The 27,738-nt window shown below is 37.1% G+C and overlaps 1 protein-coding gene across 1 annotated transcript in view; it reads left to right on the top strand.

Moving 5' to 3' along the window:
* Positions 1-465: 465 nt before the first annotated feature.
* Positions 466-27,738, top strand: part of LOC149152191 (methyltransferase FGSG_00040-like) — a 55,433-nt gene continuing 28,160 nt past the window's right edge. Inside the window, exon 1 of the mRNA XM_089443408.1 lies at positions 466-528. Coding sequence (XP_089299534.1) covers positions 466-528 — 63 coding nt within the window. The remainder of the gene's footprint in view (positions 529-27,738) is intronic.

Genomic DNA, 27,738 nt, shown 5'->3' with positions numbered 1-27,738 from the left:
TGTGCTTGTGGATTACATGTATTGAAGCCATTAAAAGACCCGGGGATACTCCATTGTAATGTGCTTAGAGGTGAGCAATGAATACTCACTTGGATCGCTTAATCAAGATTAGTCCAGGGAATAATAGATCTATTGGCTAGTCTTTCCTAGTGTAGGTTTTCAAAGATAAATTGTGTGTGACTTATGCGTGCATGTTATTGTTAATACTTATTTTCTCTTGTATTCTTAATTCTTACATTTGGCATGGGGATAAGATTTTGGCTTCAGGGGATGCCTTTGTTGCTAAGGCTTTGGCTTGGTTTGGGCCTATGATAAACATGTTCAGTGGGAGCTCTGTAATGGTGATTCTTGTATTGAAAGAATGGTGAGTAGTTATAGAGTGGAGATCGAGAAGTTCAATGGACAAATGAGTTGTGGAAGCTCGGGAGGGACGATCTTCCAGTAGATAAGGAGCAATAGGTGACTATGGACTCGAGTATTAAACCTCTTGCTATGTCAAAAGAAGATGAGGTCAAAGTAATGGACATGGTGAGTGCACTCCCATGGAGTCTTGAAGGAAATGACAACATTAAAAAAAAAAAGTATTATAATCGAGTCAATTTTAAATGGGCATACAACTGTATCACGAGGTAAGGCATGTGTAACCCTGGTAAATAATTGATAAATTATAGAGATAGGCCTAAGTGATAAAGGGTGACATGTAAGATTCATGAATACTTTGGTTATAAACGTTAAAGAAGTTGGGGCTTGGGGGTCAACGGTGAAGGCTCACTTGGTTGGTTTGGCCAGATTTGGTCAAGGGAAACCCCAACTCAAGTTTGAAGGATGGAATGTTATGTTAAACTTAACTTGACAAAAAGGTCAAGGTTGTTAGGTTGATAGTGGTGGTTTTATGCACATGGTATTAGTGACTTGTGGTATTGAGCCCATTAATTACATGTAATGAAGCCTTTAAAAGGCTTGGGGAAACTATTGTAATGTGCTTATAAGTGAGTAATGGGTTTGGTAAAGGGAATAATAGATATATTGACTAGTTTTTCCAACTTTTGCGGATTTTTGTGATAAATCACATGTGATTTATGTGTGCATGTTACTATGTTATTAATAATAATTAATTTCTCATCATTCTTAATTATTACATTGTGTCAACCCCGAGGGTTAGCTCAATTAGTCAAGTTTCTGTCATTAAAGCACCCTTGTTATTGACATGTCATGGGTTCAATTCTCTCAACACTCTCAGGGTTATGCTTCATGGTTGAGCTGACATGAAGTGATCCCTTCAGGTGAATTTTCCTGGTACAAATATTTTGTGGATGTAATTATCATCGATCTTCTGTTGAAAAATGTGTAACTAGGTTCGGTTTTCATAAATATGAAATGTACTTTTGATTCTTGTATATTGTAAAATGAAAGAAAAACTATTATTATTATTCTTGGCGCATGGGTTTCATGCTCAAGGTATTTTATTTTAGAGGTCAAGCACCCATTGAGTGCTTCTAGGGTTTGTCCTAAGTCAAGAAGTCAAAAGAGTCATTGTCCTAAGTTGAAGACCCCATCAAGCACATTGTAACTTGTAAGGAATTTTTTTTTGTTATTAAAAGTTTCAAAATACCCTTCAAGACCAAGTTGGCCTAGCAGCTGGGAAGTCGGCCTAAATTAAGGAGCCACGTCCACCTTAAGAAGACTATATAAAGGATGGAAATCGACCTCCTTGGAAGACATTCATTCACTCACTCATCCAAGTGAAGAAGAAGAGCGAGAAATGAAATGAAGAAGGACGGGGATGAATAAATCTTGTCCTGGGTTATTTCTCTCTCACGCGTGCGAAGTAAGGCTAGGGTTTCTGTTGCTGAACTAGGGTTTTTTCTTCTGCAAGTTCAATGTTGAAGAAGGAAGAGAAAGAAGGTCAACAAAGGTCACATTGAGTCTTCCTCAAGCACTAGAATAAGGAGAAATCTAAGCGAAGGTTTGAGGAAGCCCTGGGAGGCAAGAACATGCTCACACATGTGGTAGTGACTATTGTTGTGGGGGTCAAAATTTCAGACCTGCAGTAGAGGCAAAAATTCTTAGGCTAGAGGTCCAAGTTGTGCTACTGGAAGAGATTTGACTAATTTTGACTTGATCTAAGGAAGAACATCATACGGAAGGGTTGGAATTGGTCTTGGAAGGTATTGATCTTCATCCAGAGGTCGTGGAATTCGTCAATTGAAGAATATATAAGAAGAGAAGAGATTTACGGGTTTTCCTCTCAAGTGGGGAGGTTTCAACCCTAGCTTGCATCCTACTTTATGTGTTCTTCTCATTTTGGTAGTTGTTTGATGATATACAAATAGAATAATAAGTGAAGAAGTTAATAAATAAGAAAAAAGTAAAAAGATATTGTAACACCCTCCTCCCACATCTATCCAAGCAATCGTCTGGTCAGGGTAAACACGCGACGAGAGGCTACTAAGATTGGATTCTACCTCCTATGTGACCTTAAGGAAGTGGAATCGATGGAAACATAACACACAAACATTCAACAATAGCTTCAAGACCCTCAGGAAACAATCCAACACTTTAGATAGCTTTCCCTTGGGTCCTACTGAACCAAATCTCTCTTGAACCATTCACCCCATGCCATATTCCAAGCATGAATGTGGGACTCAAACCAAAAGAACCAATCAGGGCATACCGATGCTAAACCAGCTCACCCTCATCAATAGAAACCAAGCTTTACTATAATCCATCTCGGATCACTAGGCCAACATAATGAACACATCATATCAGGCTTTACCGTGATCTCCACCCGATCACTAGGCCAGACAAGCATGGATGCCACCAAATTTCTTCACCTACACCGTGAGGACTTTTACTGTCTCCTAGTCTCTTAGGCTTTACTGCAATCCAAACCTGAATCACTAGGCCCTAAACCAAGACCCACTCTCCATGCTTTACCGCATATCCCAAACCCGAGATTACTAGGCCCAACAAAGAGCAAATCACCTCTTGGATTTACCGTACACCCGGCCATTCACTGGCAAGGATTCCTAGGCCCACTGAGGCAACACAATCTTGGCTTTACCGCAACCCACTGTTTGGCTTAGGGGTCACTAGGCCAATGGCTTTACTGTGATCCACATTCTGTTTCAGGGACCACTAGGCCATGTGCTCTATCATTCAAATATCCGCCCCACTCAACTTTTAATCCATCTGGCATTCCAATTCAACCAAAACATGATAATCCCATCACACCATGGCTATCTAGAAATGGAAAGGTTAGGTTGAAAACACTGTTACACCTGGAAAAACCCATGCCACAACAGCAAAAGAACCACATGCAATACCATGCATGCCAAATCTAGCAAGGAAAATACACATGCAAACTGATACATGTAATGAATCTTGTTGTAGCTGCTTGATCCTGCCTTTCCCTGGTTGCTCCTTCCCTATTCTTGCCTTCGTTGCTTTTCTTGATCCCATGCATAACCATAGCAAAAGATTAAGCCAAGAGCTTACATAGACCAAGAGCTTGCCAACTGATCCTCATAAGCCTTTTTATTAACGAGGCCTCTATTTTCTTCATTTTCCTCCTCACATGCAACCTGTGACCTTTCACCTTACTTTTCTACGAATTTCCTTTATTTTCATAAATAAATGTGCCAAAAATGTCAATTTGCCTTTCCAAAGCCTTAGCCATTTCCTTAGCCATAAACAACCAAATGAACACCCCCTAAGATGTCTTGCACAACACTCAACTTGGAATATGTGCCCCATCACCATGGCCATATATATATATATATATATATGTATATGTATATGTATATGTATATGTATATGTATATGTATATGTATATGTATATGTATATGTATGTATGTATGTATGTATGTATGTATGTACATGGAATTTTCACTAGGGTTGTTACAGAAACCCCCCCCCCAAGGGAACACCGTCCTCCGTGTTCAACAACACCTATAACTACAAGATTACTAAAAACAAAACATATTGCCCATGGAGCTTTATAACATAGCTCGTTGCAGTATTTATAAGGAATGACCTTCTCAAAAGAAAAACATCATGACAACATGACCAAATAACAACCATACCACATACTAGAGCTTTATAACACAACTTATTACAATATTTACAATAACCACATATGTACATTTTCTAAACCAGCAAATAAAGTATACGATGCATGTATCAATCAACAAGGGAATCCAGAGGCTCAAACCTCCACCCTCAAAGTAATACCAGGATTCACCTCTTTCCCAGGAAGTCCAAAATCCACTGCAAAATCAAATCTGCATCCAACGCCCCGCGCTACAATCCTAAGCCACTTGTCCCCTTAGCGAACAGTTATCGGCTCATTGTTCCAAGGCGCACTCTCAATGCGCATCTGATTCCATTTGGCAATGCTAATGAAAAAAACAAAAATATATGCAATCTTCCCTTCTCTGTTACACAATCCCTCAGGAAATTCGATGACCCCATCCGTGCAGTCACTCACCTCCCAAGTTTCGTTGGCACCCCCATTACGGTCAGTCCATCCCTTGGCAAGGATTCCTCGCATTGGAATATACAAATACCAAGGCATATCCCTACCTTAAAACCATCATACCGGTCATAACATGCTCATGGCAATCAATGGACACTATTGGGGACCAGTGTCCCACAATGGCCCTACTCCTGAAGTTCTTTACCAAAATACTGCTGCATTTTCCAATTCCTTTTGTTGATGCTGCTAATTATTGCAAGCGATTTCAACCACCCAACCGAGCATGTTCATGCATTCTTGTACCAAACACATAATTTCCATTAGATTCAAAATAAATTGAAATAACTTCAAATCTTACCTCACGTTGAGGGAAATCTAACTAGGCTCGGTCTTCATAAATGTACTTTTGATATTTATATTTATTCGAGAAAAGAAATATTATTTTTATAATATATGTCAATGAGCTTCTTGCTCATTGAAGTAGGTCTAGCACATGTCAAAGTGCCATAGGTGAGTCAAAGAGTCAAAAGAATTATGTTGAAGACCTTAAGGGTATGTTACATTATGTAGATTCATGTATAAAAATTAAAGAAGACACCCCCAAGCAAAGTCAAGTATCCTCCAAGCATAGACACCATCAAAAGAAGCAATGGCACTATTAAAAGCACCTATTGCAGCAAGAAAATCAAGTCGGACTAAAAGGAGGGACAAAACTCTATATATAGAGGTTGTCCACTACCTCAAAAAGAAAATGCATTCCTCTGAAATCTATGAATGTACAAGGAAAGAAAAAGGGCACCAAAAATACAAGAAGAAGGTCTCCAAGGCAGCGAAGAAAAGAAGGATAAAACCGAAGTGTTAAAAGGCTAGTTACAGCCACACGTGTGAGGAAAGGAGAAGCAATCCATGCGGTTATGGCAGCAGTAAATTACAGTTCACCATATCTCATTGTTTAGGGTGCAAACTAGGCCTACAAGGCCTCTCTCTCAAGTGTGGAAGAAGGGCATGCAAGCGAAGGGTGGAAGATAAGCCTAACATAGTTTTGTGAAGAGAATCCCCCACACATGCAAAGAATTAAGGATGCATCAATGTTTCCTGCAATAGTTGTCAAAAGAAAAGAAGGCTCGGTTGGGAGGCTATAAGGTCATCATCTTAAGTTAGAAAGACTCCATCTCAAGCAAAGGAAGAAAAGATCAAGGTTCATCCTATAGCGCACAATGTCAAGTCTCTACAGTTCTTGGAAGAAGTGCCGAAGAGAGGAAGACAAAGTGTTGGAAGGAAGAGAACGAAGTGTTAAAAGAGGAAGTGATCTTGAAAGGACTTGACTTGTTCTCGGAGGATCTTCTAATCAAGGGTCTAGGGTTTGGAATTGATCAATAGAAGCTTCAATAAGAGAAATTCACTAAAGGGTTTTCCTCTCAAGAGAAGAGAGATTTTGGCCCTGGCAGAGAGCCAACATCTTGTGTTCTTGTTCTTATGTTTTTGGTATCAGTTTAATGAAGTACACACATATGCACTAACAAGAAGAAGAAGAAGAATAAGCTAATAAGGAAAAATAAAAAATACTCCACAAATTATTATCAAATAACGAAGAATCACACTACACTACTTTTCCCTAAATTCTTCAACATGGTACGAGAGCTAAGGTGACACATCAAGGAAAGGGAATCTCAAGAACACTCATCAAGGAGAAGCATCTATAAGGTTCAAGCATCAAGCCTATAAGTCTCAATCACTTCAAGGATGAGAAGGTCTACAATCTATTATTCATAAAGGAGGTATACATAGCAAGAAGAAGAAACTTACATAAAGGCACCTACAAAGAAGAGAAGATTGAAGCAGGACCTACATCAAGCTACAAGTCATCAAACAAATCTCTTCATCAAGCAAGTCCACTTGGAAAAAAAAACTTTAAGAACATCAAGATCCAAGGAAGGCAAGCCATAAAGTCTTCAAGGAGGAAGAAAACCCATTACGTCTCAAAATCTATCAAGTAATTACATGCCCCCTTCTGAATATACATCAACATATTTTTGCAAGGAAAGCAACAAATTGGTAGGTACCTATAATTTTCTTACATGGAAGAAGAGGACTGATCTACTTCTCAAGGAGAATGAAATCCTAGAACATGTCAAATGGAATATCGCTATCCCTGCTAAGGAACAAACTCAAGCCTTAGCTAAGTACAATGAGGATGAGACAAGAGCTCAAAGGATTCTAACAGAATCCATCAAAGACTCTCTCATTCCTCATGTCTCCAAAATCGAGACATCAAAAGAAATTTATGATAAGAAAGTAGAGTTGTTCTCGGTATCCACAACTAGAGAAGTAATATCTTTGAGGAATCAATTATACAAGATGAAGATAACAAAGGAAGGAATAGCTCCCTAATTCAAGAAAATATTTGAAATGAGACATCAACTTCAAGAACTTGGGGAAGTCATGTCTGAGAGAGAGATGAAAACTGTAGTATTCAATGCTCTACATGAGGATTGGTGCAACTTCACATCAAACATATATTCCAAGAAGGAATAAACCACTCTTAGTGAAATGTGGTCTCTATGTAGGACAGAGGAAACTAGACTTATAGCAAAGGAAGATGTGGGATCAAAGGAGCAAGAATTTGCTACCATGGACAAGAGAAAGGGAAAATTTGGCAAATTTGGTCCACGAAGAACAAACAACAACGACATGTCCACAATAAAATGTTTTGGATGCCAAGAAAATGGACATTACTAAAGGAATTGTCCTAAGCTTAAGAAGGACAAAAACAACAAAAGAAAGAGGGAAGAAGCTCACATAAGTCAAGAGGTGGAAGAAGAAGGAAAGAAGCAAAATAAGGAATATCCTTCGGATCTCCACTATGACTAAGTCAAAACTATTTACTTCAAGTCTTATTTCAAAGCTTTGAGGAGGATAGGACCATGTAGGAATTGCATGGCTAGAAACCTATTCTAGAATCTAGAAGCATGGAGAACATAGAGTTCTAGATACTCATGTAGGAATAGCATTTATAAATGAAAACAAAATGCATGGTTAGAAATTTATTACAGAATATACTAGCATGGTAGATATGGCTCAAGATATTCATATAGAAGGAGCATACCTAGTATAGGATCTCATCCACGATGAAAGAAAAATTGATCGTGATTAAGAATCTTAAGAGACCACCATCATCAAAATAAAGAGAAACATTTGCTAGGAAAGGGTCTTCAAGATCCTATGATGGAATCTTCAAAAGAAGGTTCATAAACCAAAGCAGATGTCTCATTGGGAATCCCATTCATGGGATTCAAGAAAAGGATGATACGCAGGCAAGATAAGATGAAGCAATAAGGGCCTCACCAAGGACAACCAAATGAAGATAAGACGATCAAAGGGGAATCAAGATGAGGTATGTATGCATCAAAGTTTAGTCATGTTTTCATTGGTATATTATTGAGTCATGGGAATAGTTCTATAACATGATCAAGTATGAAAGAATCTCTTTCACCAAGAACATGCTCAAAGTCATGTACTATAATGCAATGAAGGTCAACAAAAGAATATTCTCACATAAGGAGCATAAGATTGCTAACTATGAAGCACGAAGAAATGCTAACGAGACTAGGAAGCCAGCAATGAATAAATGCTTTCACAAGAAGCATAAGATGGTTGACCTATCTATCTTAGAAGGAACAAATGAAGAAAGAGATCAAACACGTGAAGAACACCATGAACACCGAGAATCACTATCTAACAAGACACTTTGAAGGTATCTCCCAAAAGAAGGCACGACAACTCTGATAAAGGAAGGAAGGATCCTTAACACCTATGAAGGCCTTGGAGATATAAAAGATGCAGATAACTGATTCTACTCTACAAATATGTCGTGATGAAGAATCCATCCAGAAAAATAAAAAGCAATGTTGAAGCAATATCAAGATGAATTCATAATGGGCTACTAGGTCGAAGCATGTAAACAAGAAAGTACAACGAAGCATCCATGAGAAAAGTATTCCCAATAATCAACATATGACAAAGGAGTAGCCAGATGACGAGAAAACCTGATGCATGGCAAGTAAGACACTTTCCATGAAGGAAGAAATGACATGACAAACTAGGAAAGTGATCGATTGATGGTGTCCTACCTAGAAGAAGTTTGAACAAAGACTTCATGACATCAAAGAAAGGAAGGAGATCAAGTAGTTGAAGGAACCAGGAAGAAGAAGTTGTTGATAAATGAAAGAGTCCCTAGTTAAGGTGGAGATCTGATAATTCCTTGATCAAGAGGGAGTTTTGGATCACCCCTGATTACAAAGGAGTGACAATTGTGTTTTTCCATTTAAGGGGTCATGCACTAGACTAGGACTAATAGTCGTAAGTCTAGATGAAGGACATGAACGGAAATGTAGACACAAGATAGACACAAAGTTCTTGTCTTCACTTGGGAAGAAATAATGGGAGGATTAGGTAATCATCTGGAATCCAATACTCTTTGAGGATGTGTAGGGCATCCAAGATAAGAGTAGTCAAGAGGACCGATATTCTTTGAGAGCTGGGAACCCAAGATAAGAATAGTCCTAGAAGGTCATACTTAGTGAACACCTGGGTGGATATATACCTTGAGAGACAACGATAAAGGTGTCTATAAATCATTGGTCTCGCCAGCATTGTAGCTCATGATCTCATGAAGAGATGTAGTTGTTAGTCAAGGCCTTGCACTATGACAATGTTGATGGATATGATGCTATAACAGATGGATTGCTAATATGGGTTCTCTTATGTGAATTCTTCAAGATTGAAACAATAGCCAAACACCTTGTAATATTGTATGAATACCTCCCTAGGTAAGAGGGAGTGTTGAAGGAAATATAACTAGGTTCGGTCTTCATAAATGTACTTTTGGCATTTGTATTTATTCAATAAAAGAAGTATTGTTTATATAGTATATGTCAATGAGTTTCTTGCTCATTGAAGTAGGTCTAGCACATGTCAAATTGTTATAGGTGAGTCAAAGAGTCAAAAGAATTATGTTGAAGACCTTAAGGGTATGTAACATTATGTATATTCATGTATAAAAGTCAAAGAATTCACCTCCAATCAAAGTCAAGTATCCTCCAAGCATAGACACCATCAATAAAGTAAGGACATTATTAAAAGCACTTATTACAGCAAGAAAATCAAATTGGCCTCAAAGCTACAAGTTGGCCTAAAAGGAGGGACACGCCTCTATATATATATGTTGTCCACTCCTTAAAAAAGACAATGCATTCCTATGAAATATGGGAAGATACAAGGCAAGGAAAAGGGCACCAAAAAGACAAGAAGAAGGTCTGCAAGGCAGCGAAGAAAAGAAGGATAAAACCAAAGTGTTACAGGGCTAGTTACAGCCACACGTGCGAGGACAGGGGAAGCAATCTTTGTGGTTATGACACCATCATTGTTTAGGGTTAAAACTAGTTCTAGAAGGCCTCTCTCTCAAGCGTGGAAGAAGGACATGCAAGCGAAGGGTGGAAGATAAGCCTAACGTAGTTTTGTGAAGAGAATCCCCCACACGTGCGAAGAATTAGGGCTGCATTGTTGCTACACAAAGTCTACAATAGTTGTCAAAAGAAAAGAAGGTTTGGTTGGGAGGCTATAAGGTCATCATCTTAAGTTAGAAATGCTCCATCTCAAGCGCAAGAATAAAAGGTCAAGATTCATCCTAGAACACACAATCTAAGTTTTCTACAATTGTCGGAAGAAGTGCCAAAGGAAGGAAGACAAAGTGCTCGAAGGAAGAGGACGAAGTGTTGCAAGAGGAAGTGATCTTGAAATGACTTGACTTATGCTTGGAGGATCTTTTAGTCAAGGGTCTAGGGTTTGTAATTGATTAATAAAAGCTTCAATAAGAGAAATTCACTAAAGGGTTTTCCTCTCAAGAGAAGAGAGATTTTGGCCCTGGTAGAGAGCTAACATCTTGTGTTCTTTCTTATGTTTTTGGTAGAAATTTGATGAAGTACACACATATTTACTAATAATAAGAAGAAGAAGAATAACTTAATAAGGAAAAATAAAAATACTCCACAAATTATTATCAAGTAACGAAGAATCACACTACACTACTTTTCCCTAGATTCTTCAACATGGTATCATAGCTAAGGTGACACATCAAGGAAAGGGAAACTCAAGAACACTCATCAAGGAGAAGCATCTACAAGTTTGAAGCATCAAGCCTAGAAGTCTCAATCACTTCAAGTACGAGAAGGACTACAATCCATAATTCATATAGGAGGTATACATAGCAAGAAGATGAACCTTACATAAAGGCACCTAAAAAGAAGAGCAGATTGAAGCAGGACCTACATCAAGCTACATCAAGCAATTCCACTTGGAAAAGGCAACTTGAAGAACATCAAGATCCAAGGAAGGCAAGTCATCAAGTCTTCAAGGAGGAAGCAAATCCATTACATCTCAAAATCTATCAAGTAAGTACATGTCCCCTTATGAATATACATCAATGTCTTTTGCAAGGAAAGCAACAAATTGGTAGGTACCAATAACTTTCTTGCATGGAAGAAGAGGATTGATCTACTTCTCAAGGAGAATGAACTCCTAGACCATGTCAAAGGGAATATCACTATCCCTTATAAGGAACAAACTCTAGCCTTATCTAAGTACAATAAGGATGAGACAAGAGCTCAAAATATTCTAATAGAATCCATCAAAGACTCTCTCATTCCTTATGTCTCCAAATTTGAGACATAAAAATAAATTTATGATAAGCTAGTATAGTTGTTCTCAGTATCCACAATTGGACAAGTAATATCTTTGAGGAATGAATTATACAAGATGAAGATAACAAAGGAATGAATAACTCTCTACTTCGTGAAAATCTCTTAAATGAGAGATCAACTTCAAGAGCTTGGGGAAGTCATCTCTGACAGAGAGAGACAACTGTAGTACTCAATGTTCTACCTGAGGATTGGGGCAACTTCACATCAAACATATATTCCAAGAAGGAAGCAACCACTCTAAGTGAAATGTGGTCTCTATGTAGGACAGAGGAAACCAGACTTAAAGCAAAGGAAGATGTGGGATCAAAGGAGCAAGCATTTGATACCATGGCCAAGAGAAGGGGAAAATTTGGCAAATTTGGTCCACGAAAAACAAACAACAAAGACATGTCCAAAATATAATGTTTTGGATGCCAAGAATATGGACATTACAAAAGGAATTGTCCTAAGCTTAAGAAGGACAAAAACAACAAAAGAAAGAGGGAAGAAGCTCATATAACTCAAGAGGTGAAAGAAGAAGGAAAGAAGCAAAAGAAGGAAGATTCTTCGAATCTCTATTATGACTAAGTCAAAACTATTTACTTTAAGTATTCTTTCAAAGTTTTGAGTAGGATACAAGCATGTAGGAATTGCATGGCTAGAAACCTCTTCTAGAATCTAGAAGCATGGAGTACATAGAGTTCTAGATACTCATGTCAGAATAGCATCTATAAATGAAAATAAAATACATGGTTAGAAATATCTTCTAGAATATAGGAGCATGGTAGATATAACTCAAGATATTCATATAGAAGGAGCATACCTAGTATAAGATCTCATCTGCGATGAAAGAAAAATTGATCATGATTAAGAATTTTAGGAGACCTCCATCATCAAAAGAAACAAAAACATTTGCAAGGCAAGGGTCTTCAAGATCTTATGATGGAATCTTCAAAAGAAGGTTCATAAATCAAAGCAGATGTCTCATTCGGAATCCCATTAATGGGATTCAAGAAAACGATGATATGCAGGCAAGCTAAGATGAAGCAAGAAAGGCAAGGGCAATGAAATGAAGCTAAGATGATCAAAGGAGAATCAAGATGAGGCCTGTATGTGTCAAATTTTAGTCATGTTATCATTGGTATATTATTGAGTGATGGGAATAGTTCTATAAGATGATCAAGTATGAAAAAATCTCTTTCACCAAGAACATGCTCGAAGGCATGTACTACAATGCAATGAAGGTCAACAAAAGAATATGCTCACATAAGGAATATAAGATTGCTAACTACGAAGCAAGAAGAAATGCTTACTAGACCAGAAAGAAAGCAATGAAGAAATAAATGTTCTCACAAGAATCACAAGATGGTTGACCTATCTATCTAAGAAGGAACAAATTAAGAAAGAGATCAAGCATGTGAAGAACACCATGATCACAGAGAATCACTATCTGACAAGATACTTTGAAGATATCTCCCGAAAGAAGGTGGAACAACTCTGACAAAGGAAGGAAGGAACCTTGACATCTATGAAGACCTTGGAGATATAATAGATGTAGATAATTGATTCTACTCTACAAATATGTCATGATGAAGAAGCCATCCAACAAAATAAAAGGTATCCTTATTAGCTTGGAGCGTGACGACATTCTTGTTAGCTTTGACGTGGTATCCTTATTCACAAAGATTCCTCTTGAAGAAGCCATTCAGGTTATAAAAGGTGTTACTGATCCTGAGACTGCGAAGCTGGCTGAAATCTGCCTGAGGTCTACAGTGTTCACCTTCCAAGGAATATTTTATGAGCAGACATCAGGTGTGGCAATGGGATCACCCCTATCTCCGATCGTAGCCAACCTATACATGGAGCACTTTGAAAAGAAGGCCCTGGAATCTTATCCTTTAAAGCCGGCATGGTGGAAGCGGTTTGTCGATGACACCAACATAAAATGGACGCATGGTAGAGCTGAACTTGATAAGTTTTTCATTCACTTAAATTCCATCTCTCCAGAGATAAAATTTACGATGGAACTTGAAGAAAACAAGAGCATTCCATTTTTGGACGTTCTAATCATGAGAAAGGAAGATGGCTCTTTAGGCCACAAGGTTTTCAGAAAGTCAACACACACAGAAAGTTACCTCCATGCGGATTCCCACCATCACCCGGCCCAAAAGTTTGGTGTTCTAAATACCCTTGCCACCAGAGCCCTTCGAATTTCCGACTCAGAACACCTAAATGAAGAAAAGAATCATTTGGCTTCAGCTTTCAAGAGGATAGGCTACAAAGAGCATGAAATTAAAAAAGCCTTTGAGAGAGCTGAAAGAAAGTTGTCATCCCATGAGCATAAGACGCAAGACCAGCCTCAGGGTAAGATTTTTCTACCTTATATCCATGGTGTTACTGACAAAATCGCTAAAGTCCTAAGAAAGAAAAACATTATCACTCACTTCTCAGCCCCGGGTACCATCAGACATAGTTTGAAGTCCGTTAAAGATGATATTGACAACCTTCAACTGAAAGGAGTCTATAAAATAGACTGCTCTTGTGGAAAAAGCTACATAGGTGAAACTGGTCGGTCCCTCCAGACAAGGCTCAAAGAACATGGCGCTGATATCAGAAATGGAAGATCTCGTACCTCAGCATTGGCGGAACACTCCTTGAAGACTAATCACCATATTTGCCTAGAAAACGCATCCATTATCGCAAGAGAGGAGCATCATCAAAGACGAAAGATCAGAGAAGCTCTTGAGATTATTAAGCATCCTGAGAATCTGAACAGAGACAATGGTTTGGAAATTAGCAGAAGCTGGCTCCCCGTGATAAAAGAAATCAGAAGTCGCCAACCCATCCCCAGGTAATGCAGGTAATGCAGGTAATGCAGGTAATGCAGGTATGTTGTCCCCCTCCTTCTCCCATTCTAATTTCATCATTAAGTCTTCTTTAATAATTTAATGAATATATTTTATTATATTAATTAACCATAGATATTAACCATTTATAATTACTAATATTATTCAAATATATAAAATAAAATTAAAATTAAAATTAAAATTTAATTAATTTACTTAATAAATTTATAATTATTATATTATTTAACATATTTATTATTATACTAATTAATTAATTATTAAAATATTTATGTATTATCATTTATTCTAATTATTAATAAATTATTATTTAACATTTGATTAGTCTTATATTATTTTATTAGCTATTATATTAAATAATTTTTTGAATATTAGTTAGCCATAAATATTAATTATTAATTTGTATTAATTTATTAAGTAATTAATATGACTAAATATTATTTAGTTAATCATCATTATTTTTGTCATCTTTAGATTCTAATCTCCTATAATTTAATCTATTTAATAATTATAATTTTATTAATTCCTAATCAATATATTAATTAATCAATTAATAATTATTATTATATTTTAATCATCATTTTATGGGACAATTAATCAATAACAATTGGTCATTATTATGAATTATTATAACTATAAAATTAATTATTAATCATTAATAATAATTATTAATTTGTTTGTTATATTAATTAGTTAATATGACTTAAACATATTAATTAATTAATTATTATATTAGTCAACCCTAAGCCTAATCACCTAAAAAAATTTTCTAATATAAAATAAAAAAAAATTTTATAATAATTATATTAATATATTAATTAGTTTATTAATTAATTAATTAATTAATTATTATTATATTTAATTATTAATAATATTTAATAATAATTAATTATTTATTATACAATATTAATTAATTATTTATAATAATTGATTTCTATGAATGTAGTTTCATTCTAATTTAATTTGATTAATTAATATTTTAATTATTAATATCATCTTTGTTTAAGGAATTAGTAACTAATATGAATAACAGAAATTATGATTATGATCATTAGGTTTAATAATTAATTTATTGTAAACATATTAATTATTTATAATGATTTACATGTATAACAACAATATTATTAATATTAATTAAATATTTATTATAAAAAATAATTATTTATAATAATTAATAAGAATAAAATATAAATAAAATATATAAATATATAAATATATAAAATAAAATAAAAATATATAAAATAAAATTAAAAATTCCCAAGCCGACTCTATGTTCTCTATTATTATTCCTCCTCATTAGTATTTATTAAAAGTTTTCTGCTCTTCTTGTATCATCATTCTTCAACCCTGATGATGGATCCCACTTGGGATTTGAAACGTTGGTATAAAGATGTTGAAACTGTGGATTCTCCGATCAATAAAAATGACACAAGCCACAGATCTCTAAAATCCAAAATAAAAAGCAATGTTGAAGCAATATCAGGATGAATTCATAATGGGCTACTAGGATGAATCATGTAAACAAGCAAGTACAACAAAGCATCCATGAGCAAATTATTTCAAAGCATGGAAAAATGACAAAGGAGTAGCCAGATGACAAGAAAACATTATGCATGGCAAGTAAGACACTTTACACGAAGGGAGAATTGACATGACAAACCAGGAAAGTGATTGATGGATGGTGCCCTACCTAGAATAAGTTTGAACAAAGACTTCGTGACATCAAAGGAAGGAAGGATATCAAGTAGTTGATGGACCCATGAAGAAGAAGTTGATGGTGAATGAAAGAGTCCCTAGTTAAGAGGGAGCTCTGACAGGTCCCTGATCAAGAGGGAGTTTTTTATCACTCTTGATTACAAAGGAGTGACAATTGTGTTTTTCCATTTCATGGGTCATGCACTAGACCAGGACTAACAGTCGTAAGTCTAGATGAAGGCCATGAATGGAAATGTAGACACAAGATAGAAATAACATTCTTGTCTTCACATGGGAAGAAAGAATGGGGGGATTAGGTAATCATCTAGCATCTGATCCTCTTTGAAGATGTGTAGGACATCCAAGAAAATAGTAGGCAAGAGGACCGATATTCATTGAGGGCTGGGAACCCAAGATAAGAATAGTCCTAGAAGGTCATACTCAGTGAACACCCAAGTGGGTATATACCTTGAGAGACAATGATGAAGGTGTTTATATATCATTGGTCTTGCCAATATTGTAGCTCATTATCTCATGCAGAGATGGAGTTGTTAGTCAAGGCCTTACACTATGACAATGCTGATGGATATGATGCTATAATAGATGGATTGCTAATCCAATTTCTCTAATGTGAATTCTTCAAGATTGAAACAATAGCCAAACACCTTGTAATATTGTATGAATACCTCCCTAGTTAGGAGGGAGCGTTGAAGGAAATGTAACTAGGTTCGGTCTTCATAAATGTACTTTTGATATTTTTATTTATTCAAGAAAATAAATATTATTTTTATAATATATGTCAATGAGTTTCTTGCTCATTGAAGTAGGTCTAGCACATGTCAAAGTGCTATAGGTGAATCAAAGAGCCAAAATAATTATGTTGAATACCTTAAGGGTATTTTACATTATGTATATTCATGTATAAAAGTTAAAAAAGACCCCTCCAGCAAAGTCAAGTATCCTCCAAGCATAGACACCATCAAAAAAGCAATGGCACTATTAAAAGCACCTATTGCAACAAGAAAATCAAGTCAGCCTCAAAGCTACAAGTCGTCCTAAAAGGAGGGACAAACCTCTATATATAGAGGTTTTCCACTCCCTGAAAAAGACAAAGCATTCCTCTGAAATCTGCGAAGGTACAAGGCAAGGAAAAGGGCACAAAAAATATAAGAAGAAGTTCTCCAAGGCAATGAAGAAAAGAAGGATAAAACCGAAGTGTTAAAGGGCTAGCTACAACCACACGTGCGAGGAAAGGAGAAGCAATCCCTGCGGTTATGACAGTAGTAAATTACAGTTCACCATACCTCATTGTTTAGGGTGAAAACTAGCCTACAAGGCCTCTCTCTCAAGCGTGGAAGAAGGGCATGCAAGCGTTAGGTGGAAGATAAGCCTAACATAGTTTTTTGAAGATAATCCCCCACATGTGCGAAGAATTAGGGCTGCATTGTTGTTGACCTAAGTCTGAAATAGTTGTCCAATAAAAAAAATGCTAAGTTAGGAGGCTATAAGGTCATCATCTTAAGTTAGAAAGACTCCATCTCAAGCGAAGGAAGAAAAGGTCAAGGTTCATCCTAGAACACAAAATATAAGGTCTCTACAGTTGCCAGAAGAAGTGTCGAAGGGAGAAGACAAAGTGCTAGAAGGAAGAGGAAAAAGTGTTGCAAGAGCAAGTGATCTTGAAAGGACTTGACTTGTGCTTGGAAGATATTCTAGTCAAGGGTCTAGGGTTTGGCATTGATCAATAGAAGCTTCAATAAGGGAAATTCACTAAAGGGTTTTCCTCTCAAGAGAAGAGAGGTTTTGGCCCTGGCAGAGGTGCATCTACAAGGTTGAAATATCAAGCCTAGAAGTCTCAATCACTTCAAGGACGAGAAGGTTTACAATCCATCATTCATCAAGGAGGTCTAAATAGCAAGAAGAAGAAACTTACATAAAGGCACCTAAAAAGAAGAGCAGATTGAAGTGGAACCTACATCAAGCTACAAGTCATCAAGCAAGTCCACTTGGAAAAGGAAACTTGAAGTCTTCTTTCAAAGTTTTGAGTAGGACGGGAGCATGTAGGAATTGCATGGCTAGAAAACTCTTCTGGAATCTAGAAGCGTGGAGTACATAGAGTTCTAGATACTCATGTAGGAATAGAATTTATAAATGAAAACAAAATGCATGGTTAGAAATACATTCTAGAATATAGGAGGATGGTAGATATAGCTCAAGATATTCATATAGAAGGAGCATACCTAGTATAGGATCTCATCCACGATGAAAGAAAAATTGATAATGATTAAGAATCTTAGGAGACCTCCATCATCCAAAGAAAGAGAAACATTTGCAAGGCAAGGGTCTTCAAGATCATATGATGGAATCTTCAAAAGAAGTTTCATAAACCAAAGCAGATATCTCATTCGAAATCCCATTCATGGGATTCAAGAAAAGGATTATATGCAGGCAAACTAAGATGAAGCAAGAATTTCACGCCAAGGACAACCAAATGAAGCTAAGATGATCAAAGGAAAATCAAGATGAGGTATGTATGCATCAAAGTTTAGTCATGTTAGCATTGGTATATTATTGAGTCATGGGAATAGTTCTATAACATGATCAAGTATGAAAGAATCTCTTTCACCAAGAACATGCTCGAAGGCATGTACTACCATGCAATGAAGGTCAACAAAAGAATATGCTCAGGTAAGGAGTATAATATTGCTAACTATGAAGCAAGAAGAAATGTTGACTAGACAAAGAAGCAAGTACTGAAGAAATGCTCTCACAGGAAGCATAAGATGGTTGACCTGTCTATCTAAGAAGGAACAAATGAAGAAAGAGATCAAGCATGTGAAGAACACCATGATCACCAAGAATCACTATCTGACAAGATACTTTGAAGATATCTCCCGAAAGAGGGTAGGACAACTCTGAAAAAGGAAGGAAGGACCCTTGACACCTATGAAGGCCTTTGGAGATATAAAGGATGCAGATAATTGATTCTACTCTACAAAGATGTCGTGGTGAAGAAGCCATCCAATAAAACAAAAAGCAATGTTGAAGTAATATCAGGATGAAGTCATATTGGGTTGATGGGTCGAAGAATGTAAGCAAGCAAGTACAACTAAGCATCCATGAGAAAAGTATTCCAAATCATGGACATATGACAAAGGAGTAGCTAGATGACAAGAAAACCTAATGCATGGCAAGTAAGACACTTTCCACGAAGGAAGAAATGACATGACAAACCAGGAAAGTGATTGATGGATGGTGCCCTACCTAGAAGAAGTTCGAACAAAGAATTCATGACGTAAAAGAAAGGAAGGAGATCAAGCAGCATAAGTACCCACAAAGAAGAAGTTTTTGATGAATGAAAGAGTCCCTAGTTAAGAGGTAGCTCTGATAGGTCCCTGATCAAGAGGGAGTTTTGGATCACCCCTGATTACGACAATTATGTTTTTCCGTTTCATGGGTCATGCACTAGACCAGGACTAACAACCGTAAGTATAGATGAAAGCCATGAATGGAAATGTAGACACGAGATAGACACAACATTCTTGTCTTCACTTGGGAAGAAAGAATGGGAGGATTAGGTAATCATCTGGCATCCGATACTCTTTGAGGATGAGTAGGGCATCTAAGACAAGAGTAGGCAAGAGGACCGATATTCTTTGAGGGCTAGGAACCCAAGATAAGAATATTCCTAGAAGGTCATACTCAGTGAACACCCAGGTGGGTATATACCTTGAGAGACAATGATGAAGGTGTCTATAAATCATTGGTGTCACCAGCATTGTAGCTCATGATCTTATGAAGAGATGGAGATGTTAGTCAAGGCCTTGCACTATGACAATGTTGATGGATATGATGCTATAACAGATGGATTGTTAATCTGGTTTATCTTATGTGAATTCTTCAAGATTGAAACAATAGCCAAACACCTTGTAATATTGTATGAATACCTTCCTAGTTAAGAGGGAGTGTTGAAGGAAATGTAACTAGGTTCGATCTTCATAAATGTACTTTTGATATTTGTATTTATTCATGAAAATAAATATTATGTTTATAATATATGTCAATGAGTTTCTTGCTCATTGAAGTAGGTCTAGCACATGTCAAAGTGTTGTAGGTGAGTCAAAGAGTCAAAATAATTATGTTGAATACCTTAAGGGTATGTTACATTATGTATATTCATGTATAAAAGTCAAAAAAGGCACCTCCAAGCAAAGTCAAGTATCCTCCAAGCATAGACACCATCAAAAGAAGCAATGGCACTATTAAAAGCACCTATTGCAACAAGAAAATCAAGTCAACCTCAAAGCTACAAGTTGGCCTAAAAGGAGGGACAACAGTAAATTATAGTTAACCATATCTCGTTGTTTAGGGTGAAAACTAGGCCTACAAGGCCTCTCTCTCAAGCATGGAAGAAGGGCATGCAAGCGAAGGGTGGAAGATAAGCCTAACATAGTTTTGTGAAGAGAATCCCCCACACGTGTGAAGAATTAGGGTTGTATTGTTGCTGCCCTAAGTTTGCAATAGTTGTCAAAAGAAAAGAAGGCTCGTTTGGGAGGCTATAAGGTCATCATCTTAAGTTAGAAAGACTCCATCTCAAGCAAAGGAAGAAAAGGTCAAGGTCCATCCTAAAACACATAATCTAAGGTCTCTACAGTTGCCGGAAGAAGTGCCAAACGGAGGAAGACAAATTGCTGGAAGGAAGAGGACGAAGTGTTGCAAGAGGAAGTGATCTTGAAAGGAATTGACTTGTGCTTGGAGGATATTGTAGTCAAGGGCCTAGTGTTTGTCATTGATCAATAGAAGCTTCAATAAGAATTATTCACTAAAGGGTTTTCCTCTCCATAGAAGAGAGGTTTTGGCCCTGACAGAGAGCCAACATCTTGTGTTCTTGTTCTTATGTTTGTGTTAGCAGTTTGATGAAGTAGAGACATATGCACTAATAAGAAGAAGAAGAAGAATAAGCTAACAAGGAAAAATAAAAATACTCCACAAATTGTTATCAAGTAACGAAGAATCACACTACACTACTTTGCCCTAGATTCTTCAACACCTCATTGTTAGCTCGTCAATACGGTAACTTGCAATGCTATTTACTTCCTGTCACAACAAGTCAAACTAGCATCTTTGATCAAATCATCATGTGTAAACATATCACATCATGTTAGCGTGAAACACAACCATCATAGATCAAAATCATAAATCACATGTAACCATCGTAAACCATAATCATAGATCACATGTAATAGTCATAGACCAGAATCATAAACCACATGCATAATAAAACTGAAATAAAATGTCGATACTTATCATTTAATCATTCCTTGGCTTCCACCCTTTTCCTTATTTCGTACACACTCCGGATTGGTTGTGTACTCAATAGTGTGCACACATACAACCACACACAGTATACTACACCATGCAATACATGCATCTACACCTGACATGCAACACATACACCTACACCTAGTGTACAACACAACACAATACATACGCCTGCACCTAGTGTACAACACAACACAACACATATACGTACACAATGTACATCACAAGACATGCATCCACACACAACGTGCGACACCACAAATGCATACACATACACCCAATATACAACACAACTCATACATCTATACTCGATGTACAATGCCACATAATACATGTACCTACACCTAGCGTACAACACAACAAAATACATGTACTACACAGAGTACAACACAATGAGTATGCATGTCACGATACCACAACTACACAATACACATACATAGTACCGCATGTACACAACACAACATGTACGACACACACAATACCACATGTACACCAGTACCATATGTACAACATGTATACAGTATCACCTATACAAAGCACCACCTGCACAACATGTGCTCAGCATCACATGTACACGACACCACCTGCACAATGTGTGCTCAACTTCACATGTACATGACACCACCTGCACAATGTGTACACAACGCCACATGTACATCGTACCACCTATACAATGTATAACAATAACCGATGTACATAGTACCATATGCAAGACATGTAGACGACACCACATGTGCGCAGCTCCATGTGCACGACATGTACACAACATCACCTGCACACAACGCCTCTTGTACCACATGTACATGACACCACATGCTTACAACACCACTTGTACAATCATGCACACAACACCATATGTACATAGCATTATATGTACAACATGCACACAATGCCATATGTACATAGCACCATCTATATCGAGCACTACATATGCAACATTCACACAACACTACATGTACCACTCTGTACATAACATTGCATAAACAACATGTACAAACACTATATATGCACAACACTGCATGCGCACAACATCACAGATGCAACATGTACAACATATACAACATATGCACAACAATAGTACCACACATCCAAACCACACTGTCACTACCAGGTAACCTTGCTTCTAGTGTCTCTCTACCATCCATGCTTATCTTAACATGTCACGGACCACAGGACTTTCATTCTATTGATGCATCCCTTGGTATAACCTATCCATAACATAGACATAATATCAACTGATAACCACACGATATTGACCTCGTAGACGTGTCAAGCTAATCCTCCCACTTGGCTCCTTGTAAGACCCGAAACCTCTTCACGTCATTCACCTGCGTAACCAATCATTCCTCCACAAGAATGATTCCTAACAACCTTGTCAGATAGTGACATACATACATATATATACATATAAATATTATCATTGAACAATCATGATCCATGGTGACATTGTCAGACACGACATACATACATACATACATGTATACATATATAAACATCAACACAGTCATGATCACAACACAATTACCAAATATCATAAGGTGAAGGTTAAGAGAACGCCCTTTATCTGTGCACACCATACACAACTTTGAGAGCAATCATTCCCAACGTAGTCAATGCATTTGATGCCTCAGATCCATTTACTTCACCTTTCCTATTATCTTTCTCATGACTATCCTACCACTGTCCATTTACACCATTGGACCAAACCAATCCAACCAACTGTCATAGTCTTACCTTACCTTTTGGGTACCACACAACTCTCCTCAAGATCCATTAACTTTCCTATATCTCAACCAATTCCCAAGACTCAAAACTTAAAATGCAAGCAGAAGAAACAAACAAGAAGAAAACCATGAAAACCAATAACAACACAACTCTGTAAACAAAGTGGTATGGCCATACACTAGACATAAACAAAGTCTCTACTCAAGCAAAGTCTCTAATCAAGCACAACAAATCACGAAAGATCAAAAGCACAAGACTGACAATAGACGCCATGACTCAATCCCCATAGTTCCCAGTGCTTTCAAGGAAATCTCAGCCCGAGCCTTCTTCAATATTGCATGGCATTCTCTTTGTCATGCAATCTCCTACATCATACTACCATAAACACATAACTATCAATGCATAAATAACTATAACACTACACCAGTTACCTTACCTTGCTGTGCCAAGCACTTTGCTTGCAACTGAACACATCCATGCATTTTCTCAAGGGACTCCAATCCTTTGACAGATCCACTTGTAACTAGAGACTAGCTAATATACTTGTCAAGTACATGTTCATGACTATAGCACATACCCACATAATGTCATACAAAATCAAGGCTAAGAATACTTCTTGTATGTGAAGCACTCATTTGTTTGGAATTAGGGTTTCCAAACATAACCATAGGAGTTTTTTCCCGATTCCTTTCTTCTACCTTTTACCTGGTTGCAATCGAGGCTTACTATGTACTATCACATCACCCAACTATTAGTTATATAAACACATCAACTATTACCTTGTCACACTAATACCAAGCATGTTTCTTGCAACCTCTCACACATGTCAACCACATGTTCCAAATATCAAAACAATCATATCTATCAATTTGAAATCAACTTTTACAAATAATCATGTCATAATCCATAGTCAACGCATAGTCATTAGACATAATGCTATAATTGTCAACCACATTCAAGTACATATCAACTGTCTCAATGCATATGTGTCAGTACAATCATCTTAAAACAAGATCATTGGAATGCATACTCATATTATGAAATTCATCAAACATTCAACCAACTTGCAAACATACCATGTTAAATAAATCAACTAGACACCAAACACTCAAACACCAAATAAATGTCATAATCAAACAGTCAAGCACAAGGTAGATGACATAAACAAGTTCATACCTTAATGTATCTCAGGGGAGGCAATCTTGTCTGCACAATCCATCTAGTTAGCATGATATAACTTCACGAGATATTAACTCAAACATAAATGAGATCATGATACCCAAAATAGTCACTAGCTAACATGTTTACATGATAACTCATACACAATTATCATTTATGCATAGCAATCACATATGTACGATCAATTTAGATTAGTATGACATAATATCACAACATATTAACTCATACCTGAATGTCATAACCCTAACCATTTGTATAGACCAGTCCAACTTACTATGATACATATAACATCAAGATCTTAATCTAATAACCCTAATCACCAAGTTACTAGCATATAACAACAACAAGCTATATATCATGCTCATCAACAACATATAACCTAATCATCAAGTTATCTAACATAAAACAACAATAGCAATGCATACAACCACATGTTACTATCATTCTTGACTATCTGACATGCATATGACTATACTAACTAACTATCATCTATCATGTATATAACAATAACATCAAAAGACATGTACATAAACCTAATGCATACAACAATCCTTAACTTACTTACTTGCATGTCGAACATGCAAACATGTATGATTATCTGCTCTTATCCCAAAGTCTAATGTTGCAACCTCGTTATGATGATCTGCATCTCCTGCTCTATCTCAGTCAACACATTAGAGTCATGACAACCAATAGCATCATGCTGAACTAAATTGCATACCATGACTTCACAAGGCATGTTTGACTTACATTTCATTCATAGCTATAACCAAGACCATGTATGCATAACAACTGCATATAGACATATAACACGAGTACTAAACCATATACACATCATTCTGGCCAGGGTCGAGTCATCAATGCATGACCATATAAACTACACAAACCATGACCTCATGCATGACAACAACAACCACAAATGCATATACAACCATACACTCATGATGACGTACTCCACAACAATACCTTCAACCTTCACATGGCGACATCACAACAACCATGATCAACACCATGCAAATGCAACAATCACATACACTACATGCATAAGGAACACATATGCGACCAACATGAAAGCATGATCAACACACAACCCATCCAGTCCGAGGGGTGATCCATGCTCTGATACCACTTTGTAACACCCTCCTCCCACATCTACCCAAACAACTGGCCAACTGGGGTAAACATGCAACGAGAGGCTACTATGATTGGATTCGACCTCCTATGTGACCTTAAGAAAGTGAAGTCGACGGAAACATAGCACAGAGACATTCAACATTAGCTTCAGGACCCTCAGGAACCAATCCAACACTTCAAACAACTTTCCCTTGGGTCCTACTGAAGTTTTGACTAACTTAAGACTTAGTCACTCTCATGCTATAGGCATGACAACGTCCAGAAACCCAAAGTCGCTCTCACAGGCTTGCCTGCCAGCGTCTAGAGACTCATTTTGCCAGTTCTATGCCAGCGTCCCCAGGATTTGAGCCACTTTTTTAGGCCCAGAGCCCAGGTCACTACCCATAATGGAATGATAACTTAGGAGCAGTAAAAGAACAGGGAAACAATGATGCAAAAGCAATAAGTTAAACAAAACCTTAATCAGACCCCTACTAGCCATGACAAGCATTTTGTCAAACATGTCGTAAGCATGTAATCTATAGGTGTAACCAACAAAATTAAACATAGGGATCTTGTACTTATCTGAGAATCGCTAAGAACCATTGTTCCCTCATGTCATTTATTGTATTATTATCTATTAGACCATACACACATTGTTCATTCATATACAAGTAAAAATATGATGAGTTCCATACATAGTCATAAAACACATACATAACCAGCATAATAGCTACAAAAATGATCCCGATTTAACCAAGAACGCAACAAAATACAGAGATAACCATATACACAAAGATGCAACAGAAATAATGCTTCATTTCATTAATGGAAAATACCGAAATATGCTTGCAACCAGAAATGGAAATAAACCAGCTACAACGATGGTAGCTTATCTCTGAGAAGAGATGTGGCGGCTACATGCCTCTGAATTGTCTTACAATGAGGCTCGAAGGCCTATTTATTGTTGAGAAACAATGTAAAACCCTTCACATTCCAAAACCTAACCCTAGAAGATGAAATGCCAAATTGTCGGCCCCGTTTGGGTAAATTGGTACATCAATTTCCCGGGGTCGTAACTTTGGCATATGATCTCCGTTTGACGCGTACAATAGCTCATTAGAAAGATCTATCCGAGCACTACAACTTTGGGAAGAGAAACATCAGTCCATGGACCCATGTGTTGAGCCTCAAACCTGCACCTTCCTATACACCCTATCAGCCTTCCTTTTCCACTTATTGCATCCACCCAGCTGCTAAATCATTGCATTGTAGTTTAAAAAGAGCTCTTTACATGGTTTTTTGACTATACTTATGACTGTTGTTTCATTTATTTTTTTGTTCATGCAGCTGCGGAAACTTGTCAATTTCCGCAGCCAGCACAGGTTTCCGCAGCCAGCACAGGATTCCGCAGCTATTTTGTTAAAAGCTGTGTTACAGGTGTCCTATGAAGAAACGAGCCACATGGGCAAGCTCCAGGTGACGGATACATGGAACGTGTCCCTTCGAAGCAGCCAAATCATCCATGGAAGGTCACGGTCAACAAAGGTCAAAGGTAGAGCCAACCAAAGAGTTCAGCGGTGGCACATCTCTGTTTTGAGCACGTGAATGTTACGTGGCACAGTCCTCAGCTCACGAAGACACCAGCACACCTGGAGATCACTTCTGTAACCGGAATCTAACAACAACCACTCCAGAGATTTAATAGACATTATGACAGTTACGCTAGATCTCGGCTGAAGGGATCTACGTGTCTTTGGCAACACAGTCAATAGCGTAGGAGTTAGTTAGCTAGTCTCAGCATTTTGTCATTATAAATAACGCGTCGATGAACGCTGTAAAGGAGTTTTTTTGATATGTAAATTCTGAACTGTTGTGTTGTCACCCCACTGTTTATACATATTGTTGTTTTAATATATGAGGAGACTTTTCTGAGTTTATTCGTGTGATTACTTGTTGACCGGCTCAAGTGGCAGAGGGCCCCTGCGCGCTGAAGCCTTGTAAAGTTTTCATTTGGTTTTATTATGTTCTTGTATCATTAGCTTGTACATAACACACTGTTTGATGTGTCTTAACTCACTGTTGTTTAGATTTTCACCTCTATTTTCTTATAACTGTCAACTGATCAGTGCTTTTCTGCAGGTTTTCTTAGGCAACCCGGGCAAATTTTCATCTTTTTGATAACTATTGGCATATGAGATCATCTTGTCCTTCCTGCTAACTTTCATTTTCTGAAGTTTAATTTCAGCACTGCCTTTTCCAAGTTGTGATTTGCTTACTTATTTTTTTGTTATTTAGATATCATACTGCTCATCAATTTATGGTTTCTTTCTATAGTGAAGTGACACTATTAGCAAGAAATCAGAATATCACTAACTGTAGTGTGATTTAGTTATCATATTGCTTAAACTTATTCATGATTGCTTCCCACAAGGTAGATTGAGCTGAAGGGTAAAGGATCAGAAGAGTTGAAGTAGTGTGATTAGTTTCCTTTCTGCAATTTAGTTATCATATTGCTTAAACTTATTCATGGTTGCTTACCACAAGGTAGATTGAACTGAAGGGTAAAGGACCAGAAGAGTTAAAGTAGTGTGACTAGTTTCTTTTATGCAATTTAATTTCTTGCCA

This window comes from Pinus tabuliformis, chromosome 9 (genome assembly GCF_031772625.1).
Source record: "Pinus tabuliformis cultivar Carrire ecotype Pingquan chromosome 9, CPIR1, whole genome shotgun sequence".
NCBI lineage: Eukaryota > Viridiplantae > Streptophyta > Pinopsida > Pinales > Pinaceae > Pinus > Pinus tabuliformis.
This window is presented reverse-complemented; position numbering and strand designations above follow the sequence as displayed.